The following is a 22,672-nucleotide window of genomic DNA, read 5'->3' on the forward strand; positions in this document are numbered from 1 at the left end:
TTATAAGAGCACTAATCCCATCAAGAGGGCCCCACCCTCATGACCTCATCTAACCCTAATTATCTCCCCAAAGGCCCCATCTCCAAATATATCACACTGTGGGGTAGGTAGGGCTTCAACTTATAAACTTTGGGTGGACACAAACATTCAGTTTATAGCAATCTCACTGGCTCTACTGCAAATTTTGGGTCCTGTTCTCCAATTCAACTTCTATCACAACCTCTTCCAGACACACACACACACACCCACCCTCACCATTTTTCCCCTCCTAATTAGAGACCCACTATCTGATCTCACAACAACTCTGTGAGGTGGGCCTGGCAGATATCAGCTTATTTTATAAATGAGAAAAAACAGCTCAGAGGTTAAGTGAGCTGTTGCTTGCACTGTCACCGTGCAAGCAGTGGAAACTTTGCTAACAAGAACCATCAGCGTGTAGCATGATTTCATCTCAAACGCACCTGGTCAGCCTAGCAGAGCCAGTGTGCTGGATGTTGTGGAGGTGATCTCGCTGTAATTTGGCCCTTCGGGGTGATACCTGCCATACCTTGTTACTTGTCAGGAAGCTCACCTCATCATCTGTTGCCAGCTCAGATTTCAGTGAACGCAGGTTGGGCCTATCTAGGCATTGGGCACTTTTCAAATGTTCTTATCTCATTGCCTTCTCACCTTTCAAAGGGCGTTCTTGGAAATTTGTACATGTATGTATCTTTATGTGTTTATAAAGGAGATTTGAAAAACGTAATTAACAAGATTCTTAGCATCTAATTAATAACTCAATCCTCTTTAGAATGAGTCAGTACTACTTTGCTAACTGGAAGGAATTTCACCAACTTTCCTATGTTTGTTCCTGTGGGAAATAAGTTTTTGGAAGATTTTCTCAAAGAGTTTTAATAGAATTGAAGTGAGTGAGCCTGAAGGGACCACACGTAAATGCAAATATTGGCTTCTAGATTTCTTATGATATGCCCAACCACAGCTTCATAAAGCAGGACTAAATAAAATTGGCTGCAAAGGTAACCTAGCTTAATGAAGCAAGTAATGAGTTGGTGAGTAGTAATCATTCCTACATGGTACCATTAACTGTGACGTAAGCAGCCCTCGACAGTGTTTTTAAGATCCCCTGAGGGGTGTTTTTTCTTGTCAGATATCAAATGCCATCCACTTGAATGTTTAGGCATTGCATCATCCTTATTAGCTGTTATCCTACTTTGTGACACCTGTAGATGAAGACTTCTGTCCAAGGCTGTGCTCTGGCTGTGTAACCCTAGGGCAAGTCACTTAACCTCTGAGCTGTTTTTTCTCATTTATAAAATAAGCTGATATCTGCCAGGCCCACCTCACAGAGTTGTTGTGAGATCAGAAGTACATAATCCGTGTTGAAGCACTTTGTAAACTATTACAAATTTTAGAAGTTTTAATTATTTGTATCAGTTTTAGTTTGCTTTGACAAAACGACTGTTTCATAGACCTTTCTTTTTCCTTATACAAACCGTGTTCTTTGAAATTACATATCCTTCTAACACGAAGATGGTACGATTGTCCTGTGGATTTCCACTTTTTTTTGTTAAAGTGATGTGCTCAGCGTCACAAAGATTAGGTACCTTTGTGCTTTGTGTCACAAAGGCAGGATTAGAGGTGTCATCTCCAGCCATGGAGTAGATCTACTGCCCACAGTAGGGCTTCCCAGGGAACATGAATGTTCACCTCTTGCTGTGAGGTGGTAGACACAGTCGGTGAGGGAGACAAACGACATGCTGGCATGATGGAAGTTTCTAGGTCTCAGGCAATGATTCTCCTTACGCTCTGACACCGGTTTCTTATCTTTATAGATTCCTTTGCTAGCCACACAACGCACAGCCAAACAAGAATGATGCTGGTATTTTAAAAGTTATAATCTAAAATATTCTGCCACCTTCTTATCTGGTCTTTTAATCCCACTGAACATCAACCCCATTCAACCAGTAGCTCTGCTCTAACGGTATTTTTCCTTCTCTGGATCTTTGTCCTAATTATTTCACACGCTACACCAGATGCCGCTATGCTTTCCCATTCATTGACTTTATTGGCTGCTCTCAGTTTCATACCTTATGTACTATGCTTCCTGGGCTAAATGTTGAAAAGTTAAAATAATAAAATCTCTTGCCATGCATGAAGCCTCCTTCACAGGCTGACTTGCCAAAAAATGACCTAACTAACCATGTTTTTAATACCGCGTTAATTTTATTTTTAATTTCCTGCAAGTAAAGCATAAGAAATGTTTACATATGCACATTTGAAATGAACAATAATGTGTTCCATACTCCTTTTTTTTTGCAATTAATGTTTCTATATGTTACGTCAAATGGAAATACATTCCTAATACTTGGGCTCTGCTTTTCAGCAGTATTATGTCGTGCCACTTATTTGCCAAACATTTATCCATACCTGCTGTTAAAATCTAGGTAGTTCTCTGACTGAAGCCTTCATTTGAACTTGCTATTTATCTAACCTTCGTTGCACCTGGGTGAGGTTTCAGCATCAGCCTTGGCAACTTTATGACACTCTCTCCCACAGCAAAGGAGCCCTTTGATCACTCCTGGAGTCTCCTGGGAGGGCTACTTCCCCTTAGACTTGCTAGCATTGCATGTTGAAGCTAATTCCTTCATTTTCCATTATTTCTTTTATTTTCTTAAAGCAACAGCGTTAAAACATTCCTGCTGGCATTATATATTGATTTCTATTGCTTTTTCACTTTGTCTCTCAAAAACCCCTATCTTGTATAGATAAAACATTAATCTATAGTCTCCTGATAACCAAAACTGCATTTGGCTTGGGGCGGGGGAGAGGCTGGGTGACTATTAACAGGCGACTATATTCTTTCCCTCGAATCTTATTCGGATGGAGCACTTCCTGTTTTGTTATGCATCCGACAATCAAGCTAACAAAGCACCATTGCCTTCCACTATTTTTATTTTCCTGATGTTTTGGAAAATTACACTGATTGTGTTCCTGAACAGGCTGCCGTTGTTTCTGCTCCTTGGAGTTGAGTCGCTACACCACTTTCCTACAACTAGCCCCATTGTTTATTTTAAATAAGGACAAAGAAAGCAATTTTTCTTCAGAAAGAAAACTGTTTCTCCTGCAACTTGCTTTCCTCTACTTGACAGAAGCCCGTTGTTTAGCTACCTGTTAAAACTAAATGGGTAGGCTAGCTATTTCGTCAATTCAGAGAAGGGATCCCAAATTCACAATTTAAACCATCACTCCTATAGGTTCATAGATTTTCAGATAAATGGTTAATCAGAAGGAACAAATTAGCAGGGATAGAGGGACATTAGTCGAATGGCATAGATAGGTAGTAGGGAGAAATAAAGCAAATACAACGCAATGGTGCTCAACCTGCCTTTATTACCACGATTCTAGAAATGTGCCAACTTCTAGAGGTCGATGTCAATCAAAATATGAGTATGACATTTCAGAAAGAACAGCTTTCTAAATTCAAGTTGAAATTCAGATGCTCTTTAGTAACACTAGTTTCTAATAACTTTTCTCTTTAGAAGAGACTATTTTAAGAAGTAAAAATCACATCTGCCTTCTCTAATTTCTGGGGGAAAAAAATCTGTTCTATAACTGTGCACAAACTAAAATAGTCCTTGCTCAGATACTAAGCTTTAAGGTAGTGGTTTGTTCAACTTCTGTTTGAAATATTTGAATATTTTGAGGGGCACCTAGCTAAAATCCATGTTTCTAGGGCCACATATCAAGAGATTGTGATTCACTGAGTAAGGCTCAGGACTCTGCCTGGTTAACAAACCAGCCTAGTGATTCTGGTGCAGGTGGTCCAAGAGGAACCCTGCCATAAAGGGATGCAGGTCACCCAGCCTTCCTCTTCTGAGCACCAGGATGCGGAATGCAAGTACCACAATAAATCCTCCTGTGACTTCCCATTTATCGTCATCCTCCAAACGTAGCAGAAACCCAAGGCTTTTCTTTTAGCCCTTAGATGCCCCCTTATGTCAGAAGTACTTTTTCCTAAACATAAATGTGAGAATTTTATGATAAACTTTGTCTCTTGTATAAAGCATTACAATGTGTATTAAACTTTTTAGAGAAGGTAGTAGACTGGCAGTAGCAAACACCTTATTTACGTGTGCCCCTGTTTTTGAGAAAGCCAAAATACCAATAGATTCATGGGGATTGGTGGTCCTTACAAATGTATGCAATAGTCTATTTCAAGACAGATCATGTCACTTGCTGGGATGGTCCTGGAATAAAGCACTACAATGGTAGAATAAAGCGCTATAATGCCACAAGGAGGAGCCAGAGTCTCAGGCCATCCAATGAGAACTAGAGATGAAGCAGAACTAGAGGTTAATGTAAGCCATTGGGGTAAACGGAATTCAACTTGCATAAAAAACGTTCTTTTATATAAACAAGATAGCGGGCAACTCTTAGCTCTTATGATGGCTTGGTGATGTAGATAAAGTCGCCCCTTTAAACAAGCACAGCTCTGTGGATCCGCACGGGGAGAGTGAAGCACAGGTTCCATCCCAGTCCCCTCTGTTCCCCTCAGCCCAGCTTCCTTCTGCAGGGCCACCTGCAAATCCTTCTCAATAGTCCTGCAAAGTGTTCCCTTTTATATATATTCATCTGTTTGAAGGAACAGCGCAGACAATTCTCTAAAATGATGAAAGGAAACATTTATTTGTACTAGATACCAATCCTTCAAAGGATGGAAGTATATTATAACAAGCCCTGGCTTTAATCCCCGGGGAGAAGTCTTTTTCTGTGGTTCTAAATGTTCTAAAACATTTCTTTTCCTGGGAGACTAGGGGAGTTTCTGTGCGTGTTCGGGTGTGATGGAGAAGTTGCAATACGCCAGCCTCCTCAGCCAGCTGCAGAGAGTAAAGGAGCAGTCCCAGATGATCAATCAAGCAATGGCAGAGCTAGCCACCCTCCCCTATCTCCAGGACATCAGTCAACAGGAGGGGGAATTGGTAAGTATTTGTTTTTCTTTGTTTAAGGCTTTCACAGGCCCTGAGCCCACAAAAGAGTGATATGATCTGAAAAAAATTGTGATAATAAATGTAGCCAACCCTCATGAAGTTTTCTAATGAAGAAACTGGAAAATGTAGAAAGGTGTGCGTGTCTGGTTTTTATTTGCTCATGTTGACTAGCTTCCAGTTTTTATAGCAAGAACTTTGTGAGGTGTAAAAACATTGGAAGGGGCTGATTACTCATATCATGTGTCAGGCTTTTGGTTTTAAGGTGAAATTTTAATAAATTGTTCTGTAAACTCCAAGATACATTAATATATGATTCTCTTCTATGAAAAAATGAGAGAAGAAAAGAGTTAATTGCTGTATAGCAAACCAACCCTACAAAATAGTCTTTAGAGTTTCTTATTCTCTTCTAGGTCACATATATGTTGGCAGCGCCAAAACACACGCATATTTGTACATTTAGATTAAACAGTTGTTTTATTCGAGAGGAAAATGTAGTTGGTCAAATGGCTGTTTTTTTAAACTGAATTGACCAGTTAACTCAGAAAACACAGAGCCAGTCAAAAACTAGTTGAAGGAATGTCTCATAGAAACATTCTTCACACATTTATTATATTATAATCATAATTTATATTAGAAATGATAGCACCTCGTTTGAAAAACAATTACTAGACAGTGTGCTGGCCATTTGGGGAAAGGTAAAGTTTCCTACATATGGAGACCCCAATGTGCTGTAGGACAGGGCTCTTGATTTTGAGGCTTTCATTGAAGGTAGCAAAAACTCATTATAGACCTGAATTGAGTTCACAAAGCGAGGATAAGAGCAGCCCCAAACGATCATCTGTCATTTTCAGATAACCAAAGGAACCCTCCCTCTTTGAACTTTTAAAATTGTAACAACCCACCAAGAAATGAACTGCCGACATTCATAATGTTCATCTCATTCTGTAAAAGTGTTTTAAATAAATCCTGATATTCAAAGTAAGCATAGAAAATGGTCTGACTAGCCAAATAATAAAACTAGGCATACTAAAGATGAAAACTATGAAAAAAAGTCCATTAATCAAGGAATTACTAAGTCAAAACTGGCAATAATACATTCTCAACCTTTCTGGTGTGTGCAGTGGAATGCCTTCTAAAAGGCTATGTGTTTATCCTACCATTCATAAGGCATGCAGGAGTGCAGTAATATGGAGCTTTCAAAGTGCATATTATAGCCAGTTATAGAAGATTAATGCTCCTCTGACATAAGAGGAAGCAAAGAAAATGTTAATTTAAGAAGCTGGCACAATGTTGATCCTGTCTTCCTGAAAAGCACATTCAAGATTTAAATGAAAAATACTGGGGAGTTTTCTGCACTTAGGTCTTCTTAACCACACATCTGCTGCTTTCTTTTTTCTGGAAATACTTATATTTCAAAATATACACAAAGAGCACCAAATTAGCATCATTGTCATCCCTCACAAACAAGTTAGTGCAATATTCCACTATATGAAACCTTGGAAAATAGGATTTCATGGGATATTTTCATAATGTATAAGCCTACTAGAAAAAAATTTAAATGTATATGGATGGATATGTGCAGGCCAAATATTTAAAAATCATGTATCTTGCAAGATTTCATGACCTTAAGTAATAGATTGTACTTTCCAACTTCCAAGCATGGGTTAACCTAGAAAATAAATCCTCGTAATACCTTTTATGGTGCTATAGACACAGTGACTGCTCAACAGAAGAGTTTCGAGTGACTCAACTCTCTGCCCTCCTGCTCTGCAATATCTAAGATACAGAAAGATTATCTAAGGGTTCATACTGTTTGATGACACAGTGAACTGAACAGGCTTTTGTTCTTTTTTAGAGAACTTCCTTTTTTAGCTTTGAATATCACATGGCTTGACATGGCCTCATTACTTTGCAGCCACATATGCATCGTGTGTATAGGATTGTCTTAAATTGGAATATGGCACTTTAGGACAAAGGGTGGAATTTTTAAAACTTGCCTTTGAATGGAACCTAAAAGGAAAACTTGGGTATTTTGAAATTTTAGAAAAAAATAGGGAAAAGAACTTAAATGAACTAGTTCCTTTAAGAGGCAGTAAAACAGCACAATTTTCTTATTGTCCTCTGGTGAGCTTTTGTATGATGCCTGGAATTATGATATATTAGCCTCAGGAGAAAATACTAAAAGGCATTCATGTACTACATGCCATTTCCTGAGAGAATTAGCTACCGCCTTCCTGCTTTACAACCTAAATCTGTTTTTACAAAACATCAACACTTACTACATTAAAACCTATATGTTTTCTACAAATTTTCCAGAAGAATCTTTTCATTGTTTCAATATTTTATATCTGCAATAATACTCAGTAATGACTGAAGCAAAGATGAGGTGGCAGTGCTCATTGTCGGAAAGATGAGTAATAAAATCATCAGCGTACAAATGATTTTTTAATTAGGTTTTAATCTGTGTATTTAGAGAGGTTATTTCTGTGTGAATTCCACACTGATAATTTTTATCTTGGTGCCACAGCTGCAGTCACTAATGGCAGATGCTATGGACACCCTTGAAGGAAGAAGAAACGATAAAGAACGTGTGTGGAATGCAATCCAAAAGGTAAAACTTTCAGCTGAAGGAAAAAGATATATTATTTGCAAAGAAAATGTCTATCTTGGGTCAAATCTGTTTAGAAGATAAAGAGAAAAGAAAGTTCTTCGGTTTGTTTTATTGTATGTTTTCTTTTTTTAAATAAATGCAGCTCTCTCCACAGAAGTGTAACCAAAATCAAATATGCATTTATTTAATCTCTTCCCTCAGGTCTGCTTCTTTTCCAACAAATTGCGGTCATATGTTTTCATGAGTCTTCTTATCAGACTCATTTTCCTATTCTATTTTTATTATCTGCTTCTTCATTATTGGTTATCATAGATTTTTTTAAAAAGCCCTTTTATCAGTGTTTTAGTCCACTCCCCAACCCTTTCCCCCACATTTTGTCACTTAAGGAATAATGGCTACATTTCAGGGAACTACAAAGAAACTAGCACATTGATGTTTTGGGTGGAGGAGTGACATACTGGTTGTTAGAAGTGGAGGAAAATCCCTTCACTGGCTACTGAAATTTAAATAAAACAGCACCAAGATGCACCTGGCTCAGGAAACTTGTGTGACACTACACAGCCCTCTGACAACATAGCAGGAAGTAAGGTTGGGTCTCCAGTTCAGCTAAAGGTAGTAAGTAATATTCTGATCAGTCTACTCCCCACTCGGTCTCCTCTAACCACGTAAGAACCCACAAAGGAAGAAGTGGGATCAGGAGATGTGAGAGGAGCAAGCCAAAGAAGCTGTAGTTTAAGAGGCAGAGTCAGCCATGAGGAATTCTAGTGCGTCTGAGGAAACGCGTGCCTTCTGTAATCAGTTCAGAGGCCCTATGATAAATGCATAGAATAGAAATCAGCAAGTATTTGTTGACTATCCACCGTGCCTTAAAGAATACTAGATGTTAAGGATATTGTGCTAGGCAAGACTAACACAGCCCTGCCTATATGCACCATACCATCTAGGAAAGAAGACAGTTATTGAACAGTTACTTATAAATTTACTGAATATTACAGTAAAAAATTGGATGTTCAATGATCTATGGAAACAAACAGGGGAATATAATTTGGTCTGGGAGGTCAGAAAAGCCATCTCTGAGAAAGTGATATTCATACAACATTTAAAGAATAGTAGTTATCCAGATGAAAAGGGAAATTTCTAAACAGAGGGAACAGTTTGTATCAAGAATGCAAAGGAAGCATAGCATATTCAAAAACTGACAAAGGAACAAGGAACATATTTCAAAATGAAGTGGAGAAGCAGAAGTCAAATCACAGAAGGACTTATAAAGTATGTTAAGGATTTGGAATGTTTCAGAAAGTATTTACCTGGAAAATGTTTTTAAGACATCTCTAGGGCTGTAGCGGGAGAACAGATTGAGAGGCTACAGAAATGTGGGGAAGTCAGTGATAAGGTGTTGGCTTGATCTGTGGTGGAGAACATAGAGATGGAGAGAAGCAGATAGATATAAGAAATATTCAGGAAGCCAAATCTATAGGCCTTGTAGTTCATTGATTGCATATGGGAGTTTAGAGAATAGAAAAAGTTAAGAATGTTGCCCAGATTTTGGGCTTGAGCCATTGGGCAGGCGATAGGGAGTGGTGGGCTGGTGCCATTTACTAAGGAAGGAAACAATGTCAGAGGAGCAGCTTTTGGCTGAGAATATAAACTCCTTCTGAGTCCAGTTGGGTGACAGAAACCATGCCAGATATTTGGAAGGGAATTTAATATAAAGAATGGTTAACCACATATGAAATTGTTAACTAGGTAACTGAAAAAGCAAAGTAGAACAATAATTTATCACGGAGGAAGCAGAGGAAGCAAAGGAAGCAGCTACCACTCCTTAGTGCTCAGGAATCAAAGAGAAGACGTTGGAATTACCAAAACTGGACACGGAGCAGGAACCCTGCTGGGCTAACGCTCGGACCTCCCACTAGGAGGCGCTGCTCAGCTGGTGCTAGTGTCTCTGAGCCTGGAGGAGGGATCACGGAGGGTTGAGACCCAGACTTCTGCGGGGGGAGGGGGGGCTAACCCACTGGTGCTGGTGTGTGTGGGGGGGGGGCGGAGAAGAAGTGGTAATGAAGGTAATTCTGCAATGCTTGGAAAAACTAGACGCAACTGCTGCTACAGAAAAGAGTGTGTGTTTCTGGAGTGAAAGAGCTTTGCGGAAGAGATGCTCACAGGAACTGCAGGCAGACAGGAACTCAGCAGCAAGTAAACAGGCAGCAGCAAGTCCCTCCTTTCTCCTTTGGCATTGCAGTGTCCCTCTATCCCCCCTAGTGACAGAGACTGACAGCTGGCAAAGTAGAAGTGGGTTTTGCAGAGTTCCAGCCTCAGCATCACAGAGCTAAGTGTAGAAGGGTGGGTTTGGAGTTGAGAGACTAGAGGGTAATAAATGGCACAAAAATGCATGGAACTTAGGGTGCTGGCAAGATATCCAAGGAGAAGTACAAGAGCCTGGAGTTCTGGATAAAAGACTGCATGGAGATAAAGATTTCTTAGTCATTGGCAAATTGATGTTAACTGAAATCATTTGAGTGGGTGACATGGCGGAGAAAGAGCATAGAATAAGAAGGGAAGAGAGCCTTGAGGAACACATGCCAAACTTAGGAGGAGACCCCTCCTAAGGAGACTAAGAAGGAAGGGCAAGAGGAATTTGAGCTAGAGGTAAACCAAATCCAGTGCTGATGAGAGTCAAGCAATATAATCAAATCTCTCCATTGGCTATAGACATAACTGTCAGCAAACTACAGCCCACATGTCAAAACCAGCCAACCACTAAAATAGGTTATTATTTACAACAATATGTAAATAAAGTTTATTGCACACAGACATACCATTCATTTACACATTGTCTATGTTACCTTGGACAAGTTGAGTAGTTGCTATGGACCATATACCTCACAAAGCCTAAAATATTTACTATCTGACCCTGTACAGAAAAAGTTTGCTGCACCCCGGTTTATAGCATTATCCCTCCCAGAAATATTTGCATTTGTACAATAAATATTTGTATTTACAAATCCAAGTGATAATAGAACAACAATCCAATTATGAAATTCCAAGGACCGGCCAAAAAATGGAAGACAGAATGACATTTGTCTATACCTGTCCACATCTTGCAGACAACCACCAATTCCACCTCACTCTAAGCTACTGTTTTTGATGTCCATGTTCATAGGAGCTCTTAGCCTGTGGCTTCCCACTTTGCCCCTATGGCAGTTATCTATCGCTGAGTTACAAATCACCCCAAATATAGTGGTTTAGAACAAGAATTTGATGTTCTCTCTCACAGTTCTATGGGTTGATCAGACGAGCTATGTGGTTCTTGCTCAGTGTCTCTCATACAGTTCAATCAGATGGCTTCTGTGCATGGGGCTGGGGTCATCTGAAAGCTAAAGTGGACTGGACTCCAAGGTGGCTCAGTCATGTGGCTGATAGTTGACACTAGTCAGCTGAGACAGTTGACTGGAGTGCCTAAACATGGCCTCTCCATGTGAATTAGGCTGGGTTCCAAGAGGAAGTATTTCAAGAGAAAGGAAGTGGAAACCATCAGTCCTCTTAAAAGGTAGGCCCAGAACTGGCAGAACAACTTCCAGCCTATTCTATTGGTCAAAGCAGTCACAGGCCAGCCCAGATTCACAGGGTTAAAGGAATAGACTCCATTTCTCCACAGAGGAGGATATGTGCATTCAGTGAGAAAATGAAATCGTAATGTTCGTCTTGGAGATTAGCTTCAGCAGCAGAGCCGTGATTCTGTGTTCTGACTGGAAAACATATCTGCAAGCAGCAGGAGTCAGGAGCATAGTCAAGTCAAGGCCTCCAAGGCCTCTGAGATTGGAACACTGCAGAGCCACTCCACCCAACCACTGGGTGTCTAGAAAGACTCACTGGTGAGCAGCCAATCTTTCCAAATTAAAAGCCCTGATAATGATCCTAGCTTCTAAATGGAAGCTCCTGAAAGGTCTTTAGGAAGATGTGAATGGGAAGGAACAGGGTGCCAAATTTTTCCCAAGGGCTTTTAATTTGGTTAATGTGACTCTACAACCGATGATTGTATCACTTTCAGACAATTCCGGTAGCAAGTAAGTAATTTCCTTTTACTGCTACCGAGTTAATTTGCATGTGCAGAAAAAAAAAATAATTAAAAAAAACTAATTGTACAAGCTACACTGTGTTCTGAGCCCACTAGAAGTTGACATCAGCATCACCACCTCTGAGATCTGTTATCTGTAATAGAAACAGATGTTGTACCTAATGAAAACACTTGAAATTTTCATCTGAAGCAGCAGAATTATAGCAGCACCTCCTAGTTCCACGTAGTTAAAGGGTCTGCCAGAATCCCTATTACCTCACACAATTTTCAGAGCTCTACTTTGTTATGGGTCTGTAAAAAGCCTATCAAGATGAAATTTGATTTATGAGTGCTGACCTCGTGTCTAGATTTTGATTGTTTTTTTTTTTGCTGAGGAAGATTCGCCCTGAGCTAACATCTATTGCAAATCTTCCTCTATTTTGTATGAGGGCTGCTGCTACAGCATGGCCACCAACCAGCAGTGTAGGTCCACGCCTGGGAACTGAACCCAGGCCACCAAGGCAGAGTGCACCAAACTTAACCTCTAGGCCACGGGGGCCAGCCCTACATTTTGTTTTCTTTGAGATTTTTCTAAGAACCCAGAAAGAGAAAGAATGAGACAATTGTTTTTTTTTCTAATTCACCAGAACTAAAATTTATTCTTTATAGAGTTTTAGGAAAGTGACTCTTATTTTGGCTTGGCTTTACAGAGTATTTCCTTTCCAGTAATTAACTCAAAAAGGATATGTATATGTTGGTTTAGCTGTGCACATACAAAAATGAGCAGATTATGTCAAAAAATGGTAAATTTTCTTGTGTTGGAAAGTTCCATGACACGGCAGGACTCTTTAATTAAGAGTATCACACTTTGCTTAGTTTTAGTCTATAACAAAAATACCTGAGAAAACACAGCCTTTTGAATATCCTACAGGTCCTGTTAACACGCTGCTCACTCACACACTCATCAAACATTCATGCCACCTCCTCTGCTTGGACACTGTTCTAGACGTTGTAGATCCAGCCATGAACAAGCAGTGCCCTCATGATGTTTGCACTCCACTAGAGAAAAGGAAGCGATAAACCACCTAAAGAAATATGGAATAGATGCTGGCACGGTGGTGCAGTGGTTAAGTGCGTGTGCTCTGCTTCTGTGGCCCGGGGTTCGCAGGTTCAGATCCCGGGCACAGACCAATGCACCACTTATCAAGCCATGCTGTGGAGGTGTCCCATATAAAGTGGAGGAAGATGGGCACGGAGGTTAGCCCAGGGCCAATCTTCCTCAGCAAAAAAGAGGAGGATTGGCATTGGATGTTAGCTCAGGGCTAGTCCTCCTCACAAAAAAAAAAAAAAAGAACAATGGAATATGTTATAATTAATAAATGCCATAGTGGGAGGAAGCGGGAAAGGGAAATGGAAAGTGCCAGATGATTGCAACTGTGTGGAATAGTCAGAGCAGGATTCACTGAGGTCACATTTGAACAAAAATTTGAAAGAAATGAGGGAGCCAACCATGCAAGGATCTGTGGAAAAGCATTCCAAGTAAAGGAAACAGCAAAGGCAAAACCCTGAGACTGGCGTGTGCTGGCCACAAGCAAGGAACTGCACGGAGGGCAGCGCAGATGCAGCAGAGGGATCAAGAGTCACAGGAGATGCAGTGAGAGAGGAGAGGAGGTAATGCTTTGTCAAATAAACAGACAAAAACCCGCTAAGCTAAGCGGCTGAGCTGAGAACAGATTGAAGGGGGCAGGGAGACTAGTTGGTAGGTTATTGCAATGATGCAGGAGATTAGTTATGGTGGCTTGAACCTTGAACACAGGTGGTGGCAGTAGCTGTGAGAAGTGGTCAGATTTGTTCTTCTATCCAGAAGAACAAAGGCTTATTTAGAGGGAGGATGGTGCAGTAAAAAACACCCTGACCTAGCCATTCGGAGCCCTGGGTCTGTCCCAAATTAGCTCAGAAGCCACTTCCTTTCTCTGGACCTCACGTTTCTCATCTGTGAAATAAAGATATTGAACCAGAAGATTATAAGTCCCTTCCCAGCTCTGAATGAATGGATATTCTGAAAGCCAGACCATCAAAATGAAGAAATGAGAGCTAATATTTACTGAGCTCTTAATATGTGCCAACACTCTCCTAATCCACTTTACGTCACCAACTCACTAATCCTCACATGAAGAAAAAGGTGTAGTTTATTAAACAGAGAAGTTCCATAGTCTGCCTAAAGTCACACAGCCAGTAAGTGGAGGAGCCAGAACTTGATACTTGATCTGGCCCTAGAGCCTAAACTCTTTATTTTTTGATTTTATATATATATACGTGTATTTTTTTTAGAGACAAGGTAGTGCATTCCTGCCTCCCCTTCCCGTTTCCCACCTCATGACAGTCTACTGGCCCAGCCTCTCCTGGCAGGTTTTCCTCCTTTGCTGGAGCCACGCCCATGCATTGGGAGGGAATGACATTTCCCTCCGTGTGAAGGCACACAGGGTTTTATTTATATTTTTTATCGAGGAATAATTGACATAAGATATTACTTTCAGGTATACAACATAATGATTCAGTTATTGTATATATTTCGAAATCACCACAGTAAGTCTAATTAACATCCATCACCATACATAGTTACAAAATTTTTTTTCTTGTGCTGAGCATTTTTAAGATCTACTCTCTTAGCAACTCTCAAATACGCGATACAGTATTGTTAACGATAGTCGCCATGCTGTACATTATATCCCCGGCACCTTATTTATGTTATAACTGGAAGTCTTTTTGACTCCCTTTTGACCCCCTTTACCCATTTCACCCACCCCCTAAACTCTTTCTTGATAGAAGCCTAAGCTTTGTGCTGTCTGAAAAAGCCTGGCTGACCAGCACTGTTTTACGTATAGCTGAGCATCCAGGTGTGAGGCCAAATGGGGAATTACAGTGACTTCCAACCAAAGTAGAATTTGGCCGTGAACTAGCCCAGCTTGTCTGTCCAGTTCTCAAATTAAAGTTCTTTCAATCTAAGCCAAAGAAGTCACTAAGGAAGGAATTTGGTTTAGTCTACCTTTGTAATCCACCTATATAGGATTCTCCTCTGTTCCTTAGTATTCCATCTATAACCAGAAAGAATACAGAGCCTAAATCTTCAAATCCTTGACTGTTAACTTAGCTGCCACTCGGATGTTGGGCAAGTCACAACCTTCTGAGAAACACAATGTGTTCATCCCCTTACTACCTTCATAGTCTATGACTTTGTGTTACTTAGCACTGAGTCCTAAGGCCCATTGAAGCTTTATGAGCTAAGCCTGAAGATAAACAGAAAAAGGAGTCTTTAGAAAAAGGAGTCTTTAAAAAAATGTGCCAACTGTTAAGTTGGAACATGCCTATCTCTTCTCACCAGAGAATCAGTTAAGAGAAACAGTTAAGCAATACTCTGTCTGCAACTCAGAAGAAAAAGTTATTTGCTCTTCGTTTACAAAGCCCAAACTTCACACTGAGAAGATCAGATTTTAACCTGGTATAACATATAGTATTGTCTTACTCTGATATGCCTCTGGATCACTGATTTGAGACTAAATGAGGAGAAATGAAGCTTTGTTATTTTAAAAGTAATGAGAGAAATTCTCTAGCATATAATCATGGTCCTGTGAATTTTCATGAGAAGAAATGTTACTTTAAAATTTCATCAAATACTATAACATAGCACATCATAATCTTCAATGAATCCAACTAATGGAGTGTATGGGTGGATATCTTTATACCATCCATATGAACTTATTCAAAATTATTTAGCTTTTTATGTTCCTTTTTATCTGAAAATCTTGACTTAAAAATCATCATCATACAGAATCATCAAAATACTCATCATCTTACAGAAATGACATTCATTGATATACTAATTTGATCTTTTAAGGTGAAAATGGGGTAGAATTGTATGTCACTTCGCATCTCTGTCCTGTTCAAGGCTGTTGATGTAGGCAGACTAGCAGGGGAGAATATAGATTTGGGAGGTGGACCGGGGCAGCTGGTTTAGGAGGGAGAGGGAAGAGCCTATTGCAACATTTTATTTACTTTCTACATCAGCATTGAAACCTGAATCCTTCCAGAAACTCTTCTGAGAGAGATGGCACAGGCAGCACTATGATTCATCGGCCAGGCATTTGAGCTGACTAATACGTGGTGTGGCCATGCAGTTGTGTCTCTCTGAAAGTGCTGCTTTTCAAAGATTCAGCAGCCATACCACTCATTGCAAAGCAGTTTTTCCAGCAATCAGGCTTTTCCTGTGTGTCTTGTTCTTTAAGGAGTCTCCGCAGATTTATTGCGATTTGATTGTGAATCTTCTCAGCTTCTTGTTATGGGCTTCCTCATTAGCATATCCCCAAATTCCTTTACAGTGTGTGCTTCGAGCACTGCTAAGCAGTTCTGTTCATGGCGTAATGCAGATTGTGCAGAGAAACCTAAGCGGTCTTGTTGCTGACCACGCTGGGGGTAGGGCGGGGATAGGCTCCAAGGACCAGGAGGGAGGAAGGCAAGGCCCAGGGGCTCAAGAGGCCAGGTGCCTGGGATAAGTCATCATGGTTCCTGGGATAAATGGGTCCCCACCAGCAGGTGTCCAGGGGGCAGCTCTAGTGAAGGAGTGTTCACCACAGCCCTGGCAAACCTCCTGATTGTGGTCAGAGGCTGAGCCCTGGGGCAATCAGACCTGGGGGAGGTCCTCCTCCTCGAAGGTTAAACACTGCAAAGCCTGGGAAGCGGAGAAAGCCAAGAGTCTTGGTTTGGCCATCTCCCCCACCCACAGTGCAATGCTCCAAATCTAGATGGCAAATTTCAATTATCATTTAAGCTGAACAACATGTTTCTCCTCTGACTTAAAGGAAGAAGTATGCAGTTAATTGGTTAAACATTTTCAACAGCTGCATTTGCTAATCATTCACTTCTCACCTGCACTTGGCCTTTCCCCCAAAACTGGGAGTACCTCTTTTATATACTTTGCTGGCTGAAACTATTCTAAAACTTTCATGATTTGGCAGGAAATTTCTGCAGCAGAAGCATTTCTGTGCAGGAGTCGAATCTTAGCATGGCCCTCATCTAGGGAGCGTGTATCCAGGAGCTTTGCCATTTTTAACCAGAAGTTTATCAAGGGGCAGACAAAGCTGCCTGAAATTGTGCTCACATACCTAATAAAGTACTGTGTTACCCAACAAATTATCAAACTATGCTAGTCTGTTTGAAGCTTGCTTTTGAATAACTATCACAATCAAAACAAGCTATAGAAAAACTTATTTTGTACAATTAATAAAGTGATGACAACAAATATTATCATAATTACTATTGATCTTTCAGTATGTGCCAAGCACTTGAACAAGTTATGACGTTTAACGATTGCAGCCCTAAGAGGGAGAAGTCATTTTCTCTCCTTGAAAGGTGAGGAAAAAGAGCTTTGAAGAATTAATAAGGAAACAAGCCCAAGTTTGTAGTGACAGGGTTTGGTTCTGAAGCAGATTCCTTTGGGTCAAAGACTCTGTTCCTAATCCTTAGCTACAACACTTATGTTAAACCAAATGCAGCTACTAAGTCAGTGGCACCAAGAACATAACCTGGCTGAAGCTCAGATTCTGTAAGACAGCCAATGAGACAAACGTTGAGTCTACTTTGAGTGTGATAGGAGCTTCAGAGGCTATTGTAGGCATCCTCCGTCCTTCTCTAGATCACAGCTGACTGGCCCAGCTGTGGACTTACCCAGACTGCTTTGCGGCAGCTGCCTGACCAGATCTGAACCTGGCACAACCTATCCCCTGAATCATGCTGCTCTTACTGTCCTTGCTCACCATGCCTCCCTTTGTAGACATATCGTGTTTAGGTTTGCTTTAATAGCTCATCTTTCCTCTTCCTGCAACATCAGAGATTCAAGAAAACGGCTTGGCAGTCTAGTCATCCCCGTGGTGTACTTACTGTCGCTCTGCACATCACTCTCTGGGGAGGTATCTGGATTAGCGTTCTGTAATGCACCAGGCAGGCTCTCAATGAACACACAATTTCAAAAGAACATATTGACATAACCCCTCCAAGCTTTACCCTCACAGCGCAGAGCCCTCAAGGCTGGGACTGGACAGCACATTGCTTACTTCTTCACTTCCTGGCTGTCTCCCTGCCTGTCCCACTAACGAGCTAATATAGGGAGGGGTTAAAACAGAAATTGGAAATGCTCATATTACTCCAAACCTATTAGTATTTTTATCTTTGTAAAAGCTTTTCAAAATGCATCTTTCAGAAGTTCAGTGAAATATTCTGGGACGAGGGAGGGGAGCATTTATCTCAATTGTATTTTGAACTGAAGAGTGAATTTGCAGTTCATTCTAAAAGTTCTCTCTTTAAATTACCAAGAGTGTCATCTTTGCTTGGCAGCCCAGCATTTTACTGCATGTATTTTATACATTAAGTTTTGCAGTCCTTTATAATTCTAGAGAATAACAGAATAACAGCTTATACCACTTGGTAGCTAAATGAATCATAGGGCATCTTCCATTCTGTATTGAAAGTGGGATTAATACAGAGTTCAGAGCAATTGACTTGTAGCTCATTCAATCATTAATAGTATACTCATTATACCTTTCATCTTTTGGAGAAGGGTAAAAATGAAAGTGTCTTTACATGCAAGCCTAAAAGAAGGTATGGGTCATTTATCATTCTGATTATTACTTTCTTAAAATGGTGCATATGGAGGAGGGGACAAGACTGTAGTGTAAAACACATACAAATGCCATAAGCACAAACACACCCATATCTCTTAGCATCAGCAAAACTCGGTGTATGTAAAACTTGTGTGTACTATACTAAGATGGCCTTCTGCTGGAGAAAAGACTGTGGAGAGGAGCATGAGATGACTGGTGGAAAGATGAATATGGACCTATGTTAGAGAGATCCTAACCTAGAGATAGGATAAAGTGAGGCCCCTCTCTTATTGAATTAAAGGAATCTGAGAGGCTTTTAACTTCTCAAGTCCTCTTAATGGGACAGAAGACCCCTTCAGCTTCACAATTATTCACTTCATCATATTGATTAAGATATTTAGAAGCAACTGGGAAAACTGATTCAAGAAATGAAAGTACATCTACCCAAGGTACAAGAGTCAAAAATCACTTTTTAAAAAGCCATGATAGAAGACTTCCACTTCTGGGAATATGGAATACACGTGCTTTTCCCTATTTCTCCCATTAAGTACAACCAAAAGCCCTGGACATTATATGTAAAACAAATATGTGACTCTGAAAGGTAGAATGAAAAAGGCAGACAACCTAAGGACATGGGGACCTGAGGAATGACATGGTGGTGAATTCACTGGGTTTTTTTGTTTTTTGGGTTTTTTTGCCTCATACATTCCACATTTGTTGCTGTAGAAGCCAGTAACCCAGAAACACTAACATGTGTAGTCAAAAAAGCCCCAGCAAAAGCCTGCTCTCTCTAGCCAAAGGATAAGGAAAGGAGCAGCCTAGCAAGACAGAAAACTCTTAGACAATCATTCTACTCCAGCCAAATACCACAGAAAAAAATGGTGGTCCAACTCCCACCCATGTCAGCAAAGGCCGAGTGAGGAGTTAAACTTCTACCCTCACTGGGCTATAACAAGGTATCTCAACCTTCCCACCCTAACAGGGTGGTGTCACGGAAGACCAAATAAGGAACCTGGCCTTTCATCCATACTGGGTGGTAAGGTACTCCTTTCTCCCTTCCCCACTGGTGTGGTGTCAGAGGAGGCCTAGTAGAAAGAATTTTCGCCACCCAGCAGCAACCATGAGCCTCCCTCCTCAATGTGATATCAGTGGAGGCCACACGGGGAGCAGTGATGAGGTACTCCTACCCCTGCCAACTAGGGATGTATCAGTGTAAACTTAGTGAGGGGCTTGAATGCTCATCCTCACCCAGAAGTAATGAGGACCCCTCCCTCAGATGTCAATGGAGGCTAAGTGGGGAACATAAACTTCTATCCCTACATGGCAGTAACAAGGCAGTGCCCCTCCCATTCCCTGCCATAGCAGTGTCAGAAAAGTCTGGCTAAACCAGAAACTTTAAATGAGATCCACAGTTTCATAACATAATACCTCAAATGTCCAGATTTCAGTGGAAGATCACTCCTCACACCAAGGGCTAGGAAGATCTCAAACTAGAAGAAAGACAATCAATAGATTAACACAGATATGTTAGTGATATTAGAATTATCTGACAAAGAATTTTTTTTGGTAAGGAAGATTGGCCCTGAGCACCACGGCATGGTTTGACAAGTGGTGTGTAGGTCCACGCCTGGGGTCTGAAACTGTGTACCCCAGGCCGCTGAAACAGAGTGTGTGAACTTAACCATTATGCCACTAGGCAAGCCCCTCTGACAAAGATTTTAAAGCAGCCATCATAAAAATGTTGTGTTTTTTTTTGTGAGTGAGATTGGCCATGAGCTAAGATCCTTTGCCAATTTTCTCCTTTTTGCTGAGGAAGATTGGCCCTGAGCTAACATCTGTGCCCAGCTTCCTCTATTTTATGTATGGGACGCTGCCACAGCATGGCTTGATGAGTGGGGTGAGTAGGTCCGTGCCCAGGATCCGAAGCTGCAAACCCCGGGCCGCTGAAGTGGATCGTGTAAACTTAACCACTACGCCTCTGTGCCAGCCCCTCTGATGAAGATTTTAAAGCAGCCATCATAAAAATGTTTTAATAAGCAATTACAAACACTTTAAAACAAATTTAAATAGATATAGATAGATATCTGAGAGTCTGAGCAAAGAAATAGAAGATATAGAACCAAATAGAAATTTTAGATCTGCAAAATACAATAAATGAAAGAAAAAACTCAGTGGAGGGGTTCAGCAGCAGAATGAAGGGGACAGAGGAAAGAATCAGTGAAATGAAGATAGGACAATAGAAATTACCCAATCTGAATAACCAAGAGAAAAGAGACTGGAAAAAAAAAGTCAACAGAGCCTCAAGGACCTGTGAGACTATTACAATAGATCTAACATTCATGTCATCAGAGTCCCAGAGGAGAGGAGAAAGTGGACAAGACTGAAAAAGTTCTCAGAGAAATAATGGCTGAAAACACCCCCAATTTGGCAAAATATGTAAAACCATAGATTCAAGAATTTGAGTGACCCCAAACAGGATAAACTCAAAGAAATTCACAACAGGATACCTCATAGTCAAACTTCTGGAAAGTAAAGGTAAAGAAAAATCTTGAAAGCAGCAAAAAAGAAATGATACATTATTTATAAGGAAAAAATAATTTGAATGACAGGAGATTTCTCATAAGAAAATATGGAGACCAAAAGTAAGTGAAACAATATTTTTCAAGTACTGAAAGAAATTGTCAACTCAGAATGCTATACCCAATGAAAATATCTTTTCAAGAATGAAGGAGAAAATCAAGACATTCTCAGATGAAGAAAAACTAAGAAAATTTGTCAAAAGCCAACCTACCCTAAAAGAAGGGCTAAAGACAGTTCTCTAAATGGAAAGGAAACAAAACATTAGACTGTCCTTCTCCTCTTCATTATGTGTGATAATGGAAGTAAAATAACATTGGATAATGCAGTTCTAAATGTATGTAGAGTTCCAGTTTCCGATTCCTCATGTAAGCAGACTGGAAGTCAACATGCTGCCCTAAAAACAAGTAAAAAGCTGAACAGACTGAAAAATCCAACTCTTCCTGGATTTATAAGAGAGGGAAAGACACAGAGCAAACCACTTCCCCCAAGATCAGAGAGACCAACAGGTGAGTACAGGAAGCTGTGGCTTCCCAGAGCAGAGACTCACCAGGGGAAACAATATTATGAGCTTTACCTCCAGGAGCTCAACCAGGCTCCCATAGTAAATATCAGAGAAAAGTCCACTTGGGCCTCTGGCAGGAGGCGAGGTAAAGGAACCCTTTTGAAATTTGCCAGAGCACTGTTCTTCCTAGCAAGGCCTGCCCTCAGGGGAAACTAGTTAACCAGAGCCTAACTGACCTAGGGAAGAAAAATACCCAATTGTAGCCCACTCTAGCCATCTTGTTCCACCTAAGAGGGGAGAAGAAACTGAGAAACACTTGTGAAGTTCATGGTCCAAAGGCATATGCTCACTGGAAGACCTAATCATAGGACTACAGACGGCTTCCCCTCACCTCACAATGCACAACCACATTACTAAAGGCCTATTCACAGCAGTTCTTTTACCCAGTACATCATGTACAGCTATCAAGAAAAAATTACAAGGCATACCAAAAGGTAAAAAACACAATTTGAAGAGACAAAGCAAGCATCAGAACCAGATATGGCAGGGCTGTTGGAATTATCAGACCAAGAATTTAACACAGTTATGATTGATATGCTAAGAGTTCAATGGATAAAGAAGACAGCATGCAGGAACAGACGGGCAATAATAATAGCAACAATATACAGGCATACCTCGGAGATATTGTGGGTTTGGTTCCAGACCATAGCAATAAAGCTAATATTGCAATAAAATGAATTACAGAAATTTTTTGGTTTCCCAGTGCATATAAAAGTTATGTTTACACTACTGTAGTCTATTTAGTGTGCAATAGCATTATGTCTTAAAGTATTTAAAAAATACTTTATTGCTAGAAAACGCTAACTATCATGTGAGCCTTCAGTGAGTCATAATCTTTTTGCTGGTGGAGGGTCTTGCCTTATGTTGATGGCTGCTGACTGATCAGGGTGGTGGTTGCTGAAGGTTGGGGTGGCTGTGGCAGTTTCTTAAAATAAGACAACAATGAAGTTTGCCACAGCGATTGACTCTTCCTTTCATGAACGATTTCTCTGTGGCATGTGACGCTGTTTGATAGCATTTTACCAACAGCAGAACTTCTTTCAAAATTGGAGTCAATCCTCTCAAACTCTGCTGCTGCTTTATCAGTTAAGTTTATGTAATATTCTAAATCCTTTGTTGTCATTTCAACAATCTTCAGAGCATCTTCACCAGGAGTAGATGCCATCTTAAGAAACTACTTTCTTTGCTCATCCTTAAGAAGCAACTCCTCATCCATTAAAGATT

At 40.5% G+C, this 22,672-nt stretch overlaps 1 protein-coding gene across 1 annotated transcript in view; it reads left to right on the plus strand.

Annotated features, from left to right (window-relative positions):
* The window catches only part of SPATA16 (spermatogenesis associated 16), a 220,021-nt gene that overhangs the window by 179,101 nt on the left and 18,248 nt on the right, over positions 1 to 22,672 (plus strand). The window contains exons 8-9 of the mRNA XM_014783174.2: positions 4,815 to 4,979; positions 7,516 to 7,599. Coding sequence (XP_014638660.1) covers positions 4,815 to 4,979; positions 7,516 to 7,599 — 249 coding nt within the window. The remainder of the gene's footprint in view (positions 1 to 4,814; positions 4,980 to 7,515; positions 7,600 to 22,672) is intronic.

The sequence above is a fragment of the Ceratotherium simum genome, chromosome 15 (genome assembly GCF_057802395.1).
Source record: "Ceratotherium simum simum isolate JZ-2026a chromosome 15, ASM5780239v1, whole genome shotgun sequence".
In the NCBI taxonomy this organism is placed as follows: Eukaryota; Metazoa; Chordata; class Mammalia; order Perissodactyla; family Rhinocerotidae; genus Ceratotherium; species Ceratotherium simum.